Source organism: Ananas comosus, linkage group 1, assembly GCF_001540865.1.
Source record: "Ananas comosus cultivar F153 linkage group 1, ASM154086v1, whole genome shotgun sequence".
Lineage (NCBI taxonomy): Eukaryota > Viridiplantae > Streptophyta > Magnoliopsida > Poales > Bromeliaceae > Ananas > Ananas comosus.
The window spans coordinates 18,109-34,496 of NC_033621.1; the positions used below are offsets into that span (position 1 = coordinate 18,109).

The window sequence follows — 16,388 nt, forward strand, 5'->3', positions numbered from 1 at the left end:
CATTAACATACAAATAAAAAACTTCAAATAATAAAAGTAAAAAAGAAAATAAAATACACCTTAAATTGTGCAACATTGTTCCAAATTGTGCAATATTTCTTCCAAATAATGTAATATTTGTGTAAACAGTGCAATGTTTGCACAATTTATATAATGTTGTATAATTTTTTATACTAAATTACGAATAATATAGTATACTACGTGCAAATAATATAACATATTACAATATACTATAAAAATCATGTATTATATGTATAAACGGTGAATATTTTGCACTATTTGTATAAATATTTACACCATTTGCATAGATGTTGTACTATTATGAGAAAATGTTGCACAATTTAGATATTATGTTGCACTCTTTCTTTTTAAAAATTAAAATGTATTGTATATAAAATAAAGTGTTAAATTTTTTGGAAATGACAACTATTAAGCCATAATTATATGTACCTTTCTGGAGAGATTAGAATTCTCATTTAATTAAGATAAAATAAAAAATAAAATATCATTAATACAATGAAAGAGTGCAATATCTTTTTAAAGAGTGCAACAGTCTCAAATAGTGCAACATTCTCTTCCAAATAGTGCAATATTTATGTAAATAGTGCAATATATGCATCGTTAATACACATATTGCATGATTTTTATACAAAAATACGAATAATATAATATATTACGTGAAAATAACACGAAAATAATATAACATATTATAATATACTATAAAAATCATGCATTATATGTATAAACGATGAATATTTTGCACTCTTTGTACAAATATTTACACTATTTGCATAGATGTTGCACTATTATGAGATAATATTGCACCATTTAGATGTTATGTTGCACTCTTTTTTAAAAAAAAATTAAGTGTATTGTATATTAAATATAGTGTTAAATTTTTTGAAAATGACAACTGTTAAGTCATAATTATATGTACCTTTCTCGAGAGACGAGAATTCTTATTTAATTAAGATAAAATAAAAAATAAAATATCATTAGAGTCCAATATCCTCTTAAAGAGTGTAGCATAGTCTCAAATAGTGCAATATCCTCTTAAAAAGTGCAGCATAGTTTCAAATAGTGCAACATTCTCTTTCAAATAGTGCAATGTTTATGTAAATAGTGCAATATATGTATCGTTAATACACATATTGAATGATTTTTATACAAAATTACGAATAATATAATATATTACGTGGAAATAACACGAAAATAATATAACATATCACAAAATACTATAAAAATCATACATTATATTATAAATGGTGCATATTTTGTACTATTTGTATAAATATTTATACCATTTGTATATATATTGCACTATTATGAGAGAATATTGCACCATTTAGATGGTATGTATTGCATGATTTTTATACAAAATTACGAATAATATAATATATTACGTGAAAATAACACGAAAATAATATAATATATTATAATATACTATAAAAATCATGCATTATATGTATAAACGATGAATATTTTGCACTCTTTGTACAAATATTTACACTATTTGCATAGATGTTGCACTATTATGAGATAATATTGCACCATTTAGATGTTATGTTGCACTCTTTTTTAAAAAAAAATTAAGTGTATTGTATATTAAATATAGTGTTAAATTTTTTGAAAATGACAACTGTTAAGTCATAATTATATGTACCTTTCTCGAGAGACGAGAATTCTTATTTAATTAAGATAAAATAAAAAATAAAATATCATTAGAGTCCAATATCCTCTTAAAGAGTGTAGCATAGTCTCAAATAGTGCAATATCCTCTTAAAAAGTGCAGCATAGTTTCAAATAGTGCAACATTCTCTTTCAAATAGTGCAATGTTTATGTAAATAGTGCAATATATGTATCGTTAATACACATATTGAATGATTTTTATACAAAATTACGAATAATATAATATATTACGTGGAAATAACACGAAAATAATATAACATATCACAAAATACTATAAAAATCATACATTATATTATAAATGGTGCATATTTTGTACTATTTGTATAAATATTTATACCATTTGTATATATATTGCACTATTATGAGAGAATATTGCACCATTTAGATGGTATGTATTGCATGATTTTTATACAAAATTACGAATAATATAATATATTACGTGAAAATAACACGAAAATAATATAATATATTATAATATACTATAAAAATCATGCATTATATGTATAAACGGTGAATATTTTGCACTCTTTGTACAAATATTTACACTATTTGCATAGATGTTGCACTATTATGAGATAATATTGCACCATTTAGATGTTATGTTGCACTCTTTTTTAAAAAAAAATTAAGTGTATTGTATATTAAATATAGTGTTNAAGGCTTGCCCATCTTCGAGCAGGAAGGGGGCGCCGCACGGGCTTTACGAAGAAAAAAGTTTTGTCCGTGACAGTTGGTATCAGAGCGAGGATTATCAGAGCGAGGATTATCAGAGCGAGTTCGTAGCTGGGAGCTATGTTGTCATCAGACGTTGTCATCGTCGATATAGCTGCTGAGCCTTCGTTGCTGACCAAGCGGGAAAGGTGCAAGGAGTCGCAGGCACTTGAGTAGGAGTCCCTCTCCTTGAAGTACCGTGCGGGGCTGCAGAAGGATGTTACGACGAGCGAGATGCGTAAGATGTGCTGCTTCAGGACATCAGTGCCCAGGTCAGGTAGGTCATGGACCTCGCGACGAGGGTGGCACTATCCGAGCAGACCGAGAGTGATCATGGTAAGCCCCAATGGCGAGCTAGGCCAAAGGTGGGGGAGTGTACCGTGATATAGGGAACGCAGAGAAGGTCAGCGCCTTGTATGGTTCCGATGTGTCGGGGTGAGCCGACAAAGGATCCAACTCTAACAGCCCTGCAGCTTGGCGAGGAGGTGAAGCGCGGGAAGGTTGAGGACCTCGAGGAGGAGGGCCTGGGCAGTGGTGAGACTGTCGAGTCTCATGCGGCGTTGGTGCGGTCAGCGCCCAATCAAGGTGCAAGTCATTCTGTCAAGCGGAAGTCTGAGGAGTCCAAGGGCGGTGAGTTCTACAACTTGTTGGAGCGCATGTGCGTGTCGCGAAGGACATGCACACTCAGGGAGTTCGGCGTTTTGACAAAGTGCGCGTGCGTGTCGCGGAGGACATGCACACTCCGGGCGTTCTGTGACTTGGAGGTACACCCGTGCGTGTCGCGGAGGACATGCACATCCGGTGAGTTATATTGCTTGGAGGAGTACGCGTGCGTGTCGCGGAGGACATGCACATCCGGCGGATTCTTCGCATAGCAGACTCGCTGGTACATTTGCTCAGAGGAGCGTGGCCCATGGTGTTGGTTGCAGTATGGACAGTTTGCAGCTGCGGAGAAGTCGTGGTATCGGAGTTCTATAGGGACGGTGCGCACAGGGTGCGGCATTACCGTGGCAATCAGACTTGCGGTTCAGACTAATCCGAGGGTGGACTGTGTTCCGTTCAGCAATCATCATGAGGGTGGTTTCCCTAGAGTTGGGATTCGGCAAGTTGCGGGCGAATTGAGACAAGGCGTCCGTTGGGCTTGAACTTGGCCGAAAGCTTGAGGTGCCGTGCAGCAGCAAGTAGCCGAAATGCAAAGCAGTCGGGTGGCATGACTAGAGTCCGTGATAAAGTCAGTAGAGTGCAGAGTAGTCGAGGCCCGTTTGTTCCGACGAAAAGACTTGAAAGCTTGGTGTGACCATGGGGGTGCTCGACGTTGTGCGATTGTGGAGGCATTGGGGTGGCGAAAGTGATTTGCAGTGGGCACAGGTTTGGCACTACCTGATCGGACCGAGAGCGATTGAGGTGAACCATCAGAGGCGAGCTAGGCCAAAGGTGGGGGAGCACCACGATCCAGGGGACGAAAAGGGAGTTCTGCTGCTTAGCAGAGTGCGTGTGCGTGTGCGTGTCGCGGAGGACATGCACACTTCAGGCATTCGTCGGCTTGGCAAGGTGCGCGTGCGTGTCGCGGAGGACATACACCCCCGGCGTGTTCTGCAGCGTGACGGAGTTCGCGTGTGTCGCGGAGGACATACGCACCTGGCGTTCTGCAGCGTTGGCGAAGAGCGCGTGCGTGTCGCGGAGGACATGCACACCCAGAGGAGTTATAAGGTTGGCTACTGGACTCAGGGAACTTTGGTTATGTCAGGGCGAAGTAGGCGCGCAGGCCGAGTAGCTTTGATGGCGAGGACCAAGTTTTGGTGGAGTGGCAGTGCGATCTTGCAGTCCGATGGGATTTGAGTTCTGGTTCCGCAAAGGAGTTAGTGTGGTGCGAGCGAGGCGCCAAGGCTGAAAAGCTCTGACTCAGGGTGGAACAGGATTCGTGTGTGAGGCGTTTCGTCGCGGAGGACGATGGGCTTTACAGAAGCGTTGTTGAGTGGACGAACTCGAAGGCAGGTCAGTGTGGCTTGAGAGGCCAAGGCCGTGGGTGGCTCTGATCAGAGGTCTGGGAGTGGTTCTGCTGACAACGAAGTTGGAGCATCGACGAGGGCGTCGATGGTTCAAGTGGGGGAGGATGTCACGGGTCGATCGTTGGGACTCGACCGTGACGCTATTGAGGGCCATATTTGGTAGTCATTGAGTTGATGAAGCTATGGAGTTGCGGAGTTGAAGAGTTCCGTCAGGTTGGAGCCGCTGTCAAGTCTACGGAGGCAATTCTCTTGAGAGCCTGAACAGTGCACCAGTACCTCCTTGACAGGACTGTTCATGAATCCTTTCGACTTTTTTATTATTTAAATCTTTTTGGAAGTAATTGAATTTATAGTTTTTAATCAATATGTGAATTCAAGTATGGACTCTCAATGTTTAATCAATTTTAATCAATTTAAAAATTTAGCCCGTATGAAGAGACAAATGAGTGAGAGAGAGTTGGCCAATGTGGCCAAGTGGGAGATTGTTACCATATGGTGTGTCCACATTGGCGGGTTATGATTAAACTCGATCCACATAAGATGTGGATCATGATTTATCCTAATAAGTTTAGGATAAGTATAAAACTTATATGTTTCTTATTAGTTAAGAAACATATCTTATAATGGATATTTATTATATGTTAATAAATATCTCAATCCTTATCCTAATCTATATGAGATTCAGGATATTTAGGGGTTCCGTTATTCTATATATACGCCCCCGTTTTCTCCCGTAGGAACGACGGAAAAAGAATACGATCTAATTCGAGAATTCACAAAAATCTTCCTACTTCTCTCTCTTCTTCCTCTCTGGGATTTCCACCTACGTTCCCGGGGTTTTAGGGTGTGGACATAGGAGAGGACTCTGGTAGCCCTCTTCGATTGGCATCCGTGACGTAAGGCAATCCGTTCCGTGACGTAAGGCGTACGCGTGGAAGAAGACGAGAAACGTGTGAGATCCAAAAGCATCGAGACAAGGACGATTCAAGAAGGCTTGTAAAACGAGCAACCCGATCCGATTTCGGTTCCCGGATACGTTGGCTATCCGGTTTGTAAGTTTCCGCTGCCTATTATTTCTAACAAATAGGGCAAATGAATTAAAATAAGGGGACCAAACCTATGCATTAGGGGCCCAAAGGTCGATTTCAATAAAATGGGCCGGCACGCTTGGCCCAGAGACTAATGGAACAACCAACGAGCCACCATGATTAATTTTGACATGGGCCTTACTCATACTACTATTGAAAAGATTGAATTCCTTAATGGACTGAAAATACCATGATCCAAGTACTTACATTGTAGATGTTCGTAAGATGATATATTTGAATATCTTACGAAGGGCCTTGATCTGTAAGGATTAAGCTTTATATTTGCAAACTCAGGCACAAGTAAGATATAACAACCATGGCCGATAATTACTTCAAAATTATTTCTAATGGCTTCAACATGTGGGTCAGAATCCACTTTTTACATCAGAAAGGAAAGTTTCTCCTTTCTAGTAGCAGGTGCTTTTAGAGGGTAGCACTGTGTCACGAGTCAATCGTTGGGACTCGACCGTGACGCTATTGAGGGCCATATTTGGTAGTCATTGAGTTGACGAAGCTATGGAGTTGCGGAGTTGAAGCGTTCCGTCAGGTTGGAGCTGCTGTCAAGTCTACGGAGGCAATTCTCTAGCAATGGCCCATGCCATGGCAAGGATTTTGGTACCGCATGCGGGGTTTCAAAACGTACCCCTCGGTGGGCACCTTTGTACCCCCGGGGTGCCAAAGGGCTGGATGTCTTGCATGGTATATAGGAGGAGGGGTGGACACTGCGTAGAGTGGCCCGATAAAGATGTATTGATATAGTATTCTCTTAAGGAAGATGATGAACTCTAAGAATTGATTTATTGATTTAGGAGATTTTGAATATAGTTCCCTAAGTAGGTGTATGTGTGAAATTTAATATTTGAAATAGGCTTAGAAAAAATGAATTACTAGTACAGAAAATATGTTGGGTTTGGAGGATGAAAATTTGATCTCTGGTGTTAGAGGGTGCAGGGAGACGTATCGTCCATTAACCCCGATTACGAGGTGTTTTTCTTTTTCAATTAGTGTTGTTAAGCGGTCCAATTTGAAGCAACACTAACTTCTTGTTAAAACTCCCTCATTTTTTGTTAAAACGTTATGTCTTAAGAGTGGAGCTTGTAATTTGAGTTTAGTGTATATTTTAACCAGTGTAATGGTATTGCTTGTTTTGATAGCAATTTATGCATTGATAAATGTATGTGAGAGGGTAGCAAATCTGCCACATAAATTTGAGCTTTTTTGTACTGTATGCTTATCCTAAGCTGTTTTGTAATGTTTGCTTGTCCTGCCATATTCTTCTATGTGCAACTAGTAGTATAAATCTATGATGTTTTAAAGTGCGTGTTGTGCCATAAATTTGTGTTGTTTTGTAATCTTTGTTTTTCCTGTCATGTTCTTCTATGTATAATGTAAGAGTTGATAGCTATTATTATTCAGGTAAGGATAGTTATCAGTAGTGCCATATAACTTGCTTCATTCACTCAAAGATATTGTCTTTCAGGGAAATGCCATAAAAATAAGCTAGAACTAAAGTAAAAGCTAGAAAAGAAAGTGAGGTGGAAACTAATTCGTTTCTTTTTGCCTCTGATTACTAAAGGCCAATTTGCATAAAAAATCCGCTAGTTTTGGGCTTTTGCAAAATCGGGCCACCATTTTCGTTTGCAGATTCGGTCCGTTTTTTTAAAAAGATGACCAAACTATCCCTCTTTCAAAATGCATAAAAAGTACATACATTAATTGTCTTGAAAAATACAGCTGACAAGTTATTATTACAGTTACTTTTTTCTTGAAAAATGAAATTCTCATTAACATACAAATAAAAAACTTCAAATAATAAAAGTAAAAAAGAATGAATGAAATACACCTTAAATTGTGCAACATCGTTCCAAATTGTGTAATATTTTTTTCAAATAGTGTAATTTGTGTAAACAGTGCAATGTTTGCACAATTTATATAATGTTGTATAATTTTTTATACTAAATTACGAATAATATAGTATACTACGCACAAATAATATAACATATTACAATATACTATAAAAATCATGTATTATATGTATAAACGGTGAATATTTTGCACTATTTGTATAAATATTAACACCATTTGCATAGATGTTGTACTATTATGAGAGAATGTTACACCATTTAGATATTATATTGCACTCTTTCTTTTTAAAAAATAAAATGTATTGTATATTAAATAAAATGTTAAATTTTTTAGAAATGACAATGTTAAGCCATAATTATATGTACTTTCTCGAGAGACGAGAATTCTCATTTAATTAAGATAAAATAAAAAATAAAATATCATTAATACAATGAAAGAGTGCAACATCCTTTTAAAGAGTGCAACATAGTCTCAAATAGTGCAACATTCTCTTCCAAATAGTGCAATATTTATGTAAATAGTGNTAGGGCAGTTGAGAGTCTGCTTATTTGAAAGCAATCTTGTCAAAATCTTCAACAAATCTAGAAGCACTGCATCGAGTTTGATCTTCTCCACGCTCTTTCAAAAAATATCTCCCCCAACCCATCATTTGTCTTAAATGATTGGCGGAAGATCCTCGTTTTCAAGACCTCGTTAGTTCTAGGGATTTTGAGAGCCCAAACAGTTGGATTTTGAGAGCCTGAACAGTGCACCAGTGCCTCCTTGACAGGACTGTTCACGAATCCTTTTGATTTTTTTATTATTTAAATCTTTTTGGAAGTAATTGAATTTATTGTTTTTAATCAATATGTGAATTCAAGTATGGACTCTCAATGTTTAATCAAATTTTAATCAATTTAAAAATTTAGCCCGAGCCCACTTGAAAATATACAGGGCAAATGAATTAAAACAAGGGGACCAAACCTATGCATTAGGGGCCCAAAGGTCGATTTCAGGGACTAATGGAACAACCAACAAGCCACCATGATTAATTTTGACATGGGCCTTACTCATACTACTATTGAAAAGATTGAATTCCTTAATGGACTGAAAATACCATGATCCAAGTACTTACATTGTAGATGTTCGTAAGATGATATATTTGAATATCTTGCGAAGGGCCTTGATAACGGTGAATATTTTGCACTATTTGTACAAATATTTACACCATTTGTATAGATGTTGCACTATTATGAGATAATGTTACACCATTTAAATATTATGTTGCACTCTTTCTTTTTAAAAATTAAAATATATTGTATATTAAATAAAGTGTTAAATTTTTTGGAAATGACAATTGTTAAGCCATAATTATATGTACCTTTCTCGAGAGTCGAGAATTCTCATTTAATTAAGATAAAATAAAAAATAAAATATCATTAATACAATGAAAGATTGTAATATTCTTTTAAAGAGTGCAACATAGTCTCAAATAGTGCAACATTCTCTTCCAAATAGTGTAATATTTATGTAAATAGTGCAATATATGCATCGTTAATACACATATTGCATGATTTTTATACAAAATTACGAATATTTTGCACTATTTGTATAAATATTTATATCATTTGTATATATATATTGCACTATTAGGAGAGAATGTTACACCATTTAGATGGTATGTATTGCATGATTTTTATACAAAATTACGAATAATATAATATATTACGTGAAAATAACACGAAAATAATATAATATATTATAATATACTATAAAAATCATGCATCATATGTACAAATCGTGAATATTTTGCACTCTTTGTACAAATATTTACACCATTTGCATAGATGTTGCACTATTATGAGATAATATTGCACCTGCTAAATCATAATTATATGTACCTTTCTCGAGAGACGAAAATCCTTATTTAATTAAGATAAAATAAAAAATAAAGTATCATTAATATAATGAAAGAGTGCAATATCCTCTTAAAGAGTGTAGCATAATCTCAAATAGTGCAACATTCTTTTCCAAATAGTGCAATATTTATATAAATAGTGCAATATATGCATCGTTGGTGCATATTTTGCACTATTTGTATAAATATTTATACCATTTGTATATATATTGCACTTTTATGAGAAAATGTTGCACCATTTAGATAGTATGTTGCACTCTTTCTTTTTAAAAATTAAAGTGCTTATCTATCAAATAAAGAGATGCAATTTCTTGAAAATGACAACTAGTAGGCCATAATTGTATATACCTTTTTCGAGAGACGAGAATGCTCATTTAAGACAAAATACAAAAAGTAAAGTATTGTTAATAAGATGAAAGCGTACAACATTCTCTCAAATAGTGCAACATTAGAGAGAACGTTACACTATTTTATTTTAATGTTGTAATCTTTCATTATATTAATGATAATTTATTTTTTATTTTATCTTAATTAAATGAGGATTCTCGTCTTTCGAAAAAGTACATATAATTATAACTTAGCAGCTGTTATTTTTAAAAAATTTAACACTTTATTTTATATACAATGTACTTTAATTTTTAAAAAGAAAGAGTGCAACATAATATCTAAATGGTGCAACATTAGCTCATAATAGTGCAATATCTATACAAATTGTGTAAATATTTATACAAATAGTGCAAAATATTCACCGTTTATACATGTAATGCATGATTTCTATAGTATATTGTAATATGTTATATTATTTTCGTATTATTTTCACGTAATATATTATATTATTCGTAATTTTGTATAAAAATCATGTAATATGTGTATTAACGATGCATATATTGCACTATTATATAAAATTGGGCAGCTATTGGAAGAGAGTGGCACTATTGAGATTATGTTGCACCTTAAGAGGATGTTTGCATTCTTTTATTGTGTATTAGATAATATCTTATTTTTTATTTATCTTAATTAAATGAGGATTTTTCGTTTTCTTGAATAAAGGTACATGTATTATGACTTAGCAGTTGTCATTGTCAGAGAAAATTTAATACTTTTAATATCACAATACACTTTTAATTTTAAAATCGAAATAGTGACTAATATTAAATTAGGTGCAACATTCTCCATAGATAGTCAACATCTATACAAATTGTGTAAATATTGTACAAATGTGTAAATCTCGCCGTTTCATACATTAATGCATATTTTAATGTATGATTTTTTATAGTATATTGTAATGTGTTATATTATTTGCGCATAGTATACTATATTATTCGTAATTTAGTATAAAAAATTGTGCAATATTATATAAATTGTGCAAACATTGCACTGTTTACACAAATATTACACTATTTGGAAGAAATATTGCACAATTTGAAACGATGTTGCACCATTTAAGGTGTATTTCATTCTTTCGTTTTTATTTTTATTATTTGATATTTTTTATTTGTATGTTAATGAGAATTTTATTTTTCAAAAAAAAGATAACTCTAATAATAATTTGTCAGTTGTATTTTTCAAGACAATTAATGCATGTACTTCTTATGCATTTTGAAAGAGTGATAGTTTGGTCACTTTTTTAAAAAAGCGGACCGAATCTGTAAAAACGAAAAATGTGGCCCGGTTTTGCAAAAACCCAAAACTAGTGGATTTTTTATGCAAATTGGCCATTACTAAATATCAACCTAGGAAATATAAATGAGGTTTAGATTGTGCCATTATCAGCTTTTGCAATTAAATGCCAAATAATTTAAAAATAGATAAAATATTTATGCTGAAACATGTAAAATGGCTGAAAGTGGTTGCCTATAGAGAAGCAGGCCGACCATCATTTGCCTAGCCATTTTTTAGAACTTTGGAAATAAAAGTTGGATTCAAATCCCAAGACTAATTTTTAGAGATATTGTAACAACCACGTACAAGCCAGGTAGATTCAAATCCAATAGAGGGAAGATGAGAGATATTGAGTCCTTTTATTCTGATTATAAGGTGTAGTGCTTGTTGAGCGGTACTATTTGAAGAAATGCTAAATGCTTTCTAGCTAAGCTTTTGTACTTTATTTTCTCCCTTCTCTCATCTTATAGTCTAGTAAAATTCCAACCTAAACCTACTCATTACAAATTTAATTATGTCCCTTTGGACTGATAATTCAACCCATGACGTTCCAACAACAAATTCTTAATGCAGGACCCTCAAAACAACAAATTTTTGAATCCTTGAAAGTTGGCCGCCTCATAGTAGTTAAATACGGCACTTGCCGCTCTGTTGGACATTTGCTTAAAGTTTTTTTTGATCAATGCCTTCTAGGCCTTCTTTAAAAAATATTTTTTTGTCTTAGTTTTTTCCAAAATATTTTAGCTTGTCTCGCACACGATCTGGTAGGTGTCTTTCCCATTTGTTGCATTTATCAAAAGCTTTCCATGCCATAGTTTGGAATTGCAGACTCTATTACTGCAGCGTTCCCAGAAGACTCTTCGTTTGATACACACTCAGTTGGGCTTAAGGTGTTCTTTTCCCGCACACTATTGTGGATTGACTTTCAATCTCCCCTCAATTCCTTCTTGGTCAACTCGCTCCCAAATTCGAGTTAAATGATCTACTCTATACAATGGCAGCCTAAAAGCTTACTCGGTTTCGGCCGGGATAGGGGCAAGAATTTTAAAATCCATCATAAAAGGTGGGTTATATAAACACACTTAAGTACAACCTTAGAAAGAGCTAGTCCTTCACAATGCACTTACGTGCACTACAAAGAGACTTTAAATCAGTCCTTGACTCAAAAGTTAAAAGGTCATTTCTTTACGTAGCGTTTGGATCTGATATAAAAGGAAAAATAAGGGGGTTATCCCCTCCCTTATACCCAAACAAAAATTTGGGGGGTGGGAACAAATTGTTTCCATCCACCCGACCCGGGTGGGTGGGAACAACTTGTTCCCACCCGGGTATGGAACAAGGGGTGAGAACAAGTTGTTCCCACCCCCGGTACCCAAAATGCCCACAGTTTAATGGGTACTCACCTGTTTTACCCGTAATTTTTTGGGTTTGAAAAGTTGGTATCCATATCCGCAAATTTGCGGGTAACTTGCGGGCACCCGCGGGTATGGGTCGAGATTGCCAGGTCTACTTGGTTGTCTCCATTTTGTAAGCCTAATTCATCTCCCTAATGAATGAAGCGGGTAGCGTTTTATACGCTACCTATTTCTCAAAAAAAAAAAAAAAATGATTAACCTACTTTAACTCTTTGTGAAGAAAATTAAACAAAAGTTACTTATTTACGCCCATAAACCTTAAATCATAAGATGATGACTAGGACAGAGAAGGCACAAGAAGTGCATGATGGCATCACAAAATATTTGTGGGTTTATGATAGGTAAACACGAAAGAGATACCACTCTCAACCGCCAAAAAGATATAATCATTCATTAATTCATTCTATAGACATGAAAGTTTTTATGGACTTGTCACCAACTTTTTAAGTCGATGCCACCTTCTTTGGTCTAATCAGATTTTGCCCTATTGCAATTCGTAACGTTGTGTGATTTTTTTGCTCGCAAAGGCTCATAGTTTACGTACCTAAAGTCTGTCCATGGCTACCTGCATAAATTGCACCCGTTTCGGCTTGTCCTCCCTGTCTCCTGCATCTGCCTAAGATGGTTGCCACTAAGTTGATGATGACCTCTTTAATCTTAGTTCAACTGTGGGTGCTTATGCCACTGATGGCGTGTGGTACAACGTTAGATCCCATGAGAGAGAGGTATGAACAATGGATTAGCCGATATAGCCGAGTCTACAAGGATAAGAACGAGAAGGAGTGGCGCTTTAGGATATATGAATCCAACGTCCAGCTCATCAACATCTTTAATACCATTAGTGAGGAGTACAAGCTCATTGACAACAAGTTTGCCGACCTAACTAGTGAGGAGTTCAAGGCCAAGTCTGTTTGCTTAAGGGATCTCCGTAATCATCGTCCTTCAAGCCTAAATTTCTGGACTTCAGTTTGTTGCCCCTCTCTCTCTCAACCCTGCAAGCATCCTTCGTACCTTAAGTTTTTTTTAGAACTTAAGATTTGATGTCACATCAATCGTCTGAGATGCCTTAGATGGGCTTGCGCTCCTACTTTTGAAAAAAGTCTAGGATACTGTTTGGTTACATATAGTTGCAATTACATTGTAGTTGTAACTGTATATAAATACAAATTCGGTATTTGGTTTAATATATTTAATTCCAACCGTTGCAGTAAGAACTGTAGAAGGTTCAAATGCAGCAGTCGGAACTACGTCTAAATCGGCCGCAGTTCTAACTACAGCAGTTGGAGAAAGTAACTTTAAGCAAAAGATAAGTTTACCTCCTTAATTTTTTTAAAATAATATATATATATATATATCTATAGAGCTAGGCTGCTATACTATCAGTAGTACGGACGCCTCCGTGCTACCAAGTTGTTTTGAATGATGTCGCTTCCAAATCGACAATCGGCTCCGTTAGACTTGATCTACACTATTGAAAGTATTTGGAAACTAAATTTTATATTTTTTCGGTATCATTTACCTATCAAACGAGTAGTCTAAAAATGAACGGCTGAAAATAAAAATCTCATAAAAAATGATGATAGAAGACTTGAATTTAAGATCAAAGGTACTGACCTTACTCTAAATAGTAAAAAAAATTTTCTATAAAAATTTCATCTGATTTGGATTGTTTTGCACCGTTAAATTTACAAATGCATCACATCTACCATTAAAATTATCAATTTTGAGACCTTTTGATCACTAGCCAAATGATGTCGAAAAATTCTGAAATTTAGTTTCCAAATACTTTTAATAGTGTAGATTAAGTCTAACGGAGCCGATCGTCGATTTGAAAACCGCATCATCGAAAATAATTTGGTAGCACGGAAGCCTCCGTGCTACCGATAGTATAGCAGCCGGACTATATATATATATATATATATATATATATATATATATATATATATTGGAGGTAATCAATCATCATATGTATAAAATGATAAAAATTTAAAAATTATTTCTCAACTGCATACAACTAAATAAATTACATTACTCTGAGTGCAAAAAATTTCTTAGCAACAAATTGCTCAAAGTTTGCTCCTACAATTCGTCATGTAGCACCGGGCTGCACCAATGTTGCTCCCACAGTTTATCACTTACACAACGAAGTGTGTTTACCGAGAAACAATTAAAATTGAAATTTGCGTTAATTTTTATTTCGTTTTTCATAGACAACAATTGAAAATAATGTGCATTTATCGTCAAGTTTAAAGTCAGCTAATATTAATTGCAATAATTGTAATTTTGTGTTTTGCAATTTGGATGGAAAAGATGAATTGTGTCTCCTCCGGTAGAATATCTGACATGCACGAAAAGAAGGGGAGCTCTGTACCTTCCAGTATAGACTGGAGAGAAAAAGGAGCAGTCACGCTGGTCAGAGATCAGGGAGAATGTGGTAATTAGTTCATAGCAATTCAGATGATGTAGTTATCCAATCACAGATTATAATACACTAACTACGTTCTTGATGATACGGCATAAATTGCTCCGGTGGTGCGTAGGGTCTTGCTGGGCCTTCTCGACAGTCGCAGCAGTAGAAGGCATCAACAAAATTAAGGCGGGTAGATTGGTAGCGTTGTCCGTGCAGGAGTTGGTGGACTGTGACACACAAGGTGCCAACAGCGGTTGTAGAGGAGGATTCATGACCCAAGCCTTTGACTTCATCCTTCGAAACCACGGCCTCACCTCCGAGTCTGACTACCCCTACCAGGGCGTCGAAGGTGCCTGCGAAACCTCCAAGCTGTCCAACCATGTTGCCACCATCAGCGGGTACAAGAATGTCACGCCTAGCAGCGAACAGAGCCTACTTAAGGCAGTAGCAGCCCAGCCTGTGTCAGTAGCAATAGATGCTGGGGGTTTCGCCTTCCAGTTCTACTCAAAGGGCATCTTCACCGGCCCCTGCGGCTCAGACCTTAATCATGGTGTTGCTGTCGTTGGCTATGGCACCGCAGCTGCACCTACTGATCAATCCAACGAGTTTTGGATTGTGAAGAACTCGTGGGGTGCCGACTGGGGTGAAAAAGGCTATATTCGCATGAAACGCAGCATCCCCGACAAACGAGGCTTGTGTGGGATTGCCATGAAGCCTTCCTATCCTCTCAAGATAGATTAATCTATCTGTAGCTACAACAAATAGGAAGGTATGACATATTGATTTGTAACACGGGCCCAACGTCCCCATCGAGGTACACAATAAATTATCGATCTGGCTAATACCTTACATGCTATGCCTCTATAATTCCTTTTGTGTTGTTAGATAAGGAGTGTATGTTGGCTTAAACGAGGCCAGTATCCTACTGTATCGCATGAGATCATATTAGGCCGAATCATGATCGAAATGACGTGAGGTTGGTTGGGCTAAGTCACAATCGAGACATGTGGGCGTCGTATCTATACGTTTTAAGTGAATTGATTGCGTATTTGTAAATTTTCTGATACCACTTGTTTACTTTTTTTTATTTTTAATTTTTTATATTTTTGGCGGATTTTTGACTTTCGATTTTTCTTTCGTTTCGACATCTTTTAATATTAATTTAAATTTTTTTTGCGAATTTAGTATAATTTCAAATAAACTTTTCAATATAGTAATGTTTCAAATGTATTTTGTAAATATGGTATGAATTTAAATTTATTTTGAAATTAGTTCAAATGCATTTGCGAGTATGGTTAAAATTCAAATTAAAATTAACTATAATTTAATCATATTTTTATTTTATTTTTGAAATGATGACTAGTATATTTAAAGGAGGGCTTAGATGTTGTTTGCGATAACTTCAAAAAAATATTTTAAGTTCTGATTATTTCTTTGATTTGTAAGTGTGAGTTTTATTGAGAGATAGTAAAAGAAGCCTTGTGTGATTGTAAGCGGCTTTCGTTTTATGCTATTCAAAAGAGCTAAGTGATAGCGATCAAATTGGTACCTTAAGGAGAAGGATCATACTGGAGTAGGCAGAAAGCCAAAGCAGAATAAAATCATCTGTGTTTTTTGAGTTTGATTTTCTTCTTTTATTT

The 16,388-nt window shown here is 35.6% G+C and overlaps 1 protein-coding gene across 1 annotated transcript; it reads left to right on the forward strand.

Moving 5' to 3' along the window:
• Nucleotides 12,757-15,787, forward strand: LOC109717392 (ervatamin-B-like). The gene is made up of 3 exons (XM_020243163.1): nucleotides 12,757-13,304; nucleotides 14,649-14,772; nucleotides 14,879-15,787. Exons 1-3 carry the CDS (start codon nucleotides 12,960-12,962, stop codon nucleotides 15,487-15,489), a joined length of 1,080 nt encoding a protein of 359 aa, XP_020098752.1. The 5' UTR covers nucleotides 12,757-12,959; the 3' UTR covers nucleotides 15,490-15,787.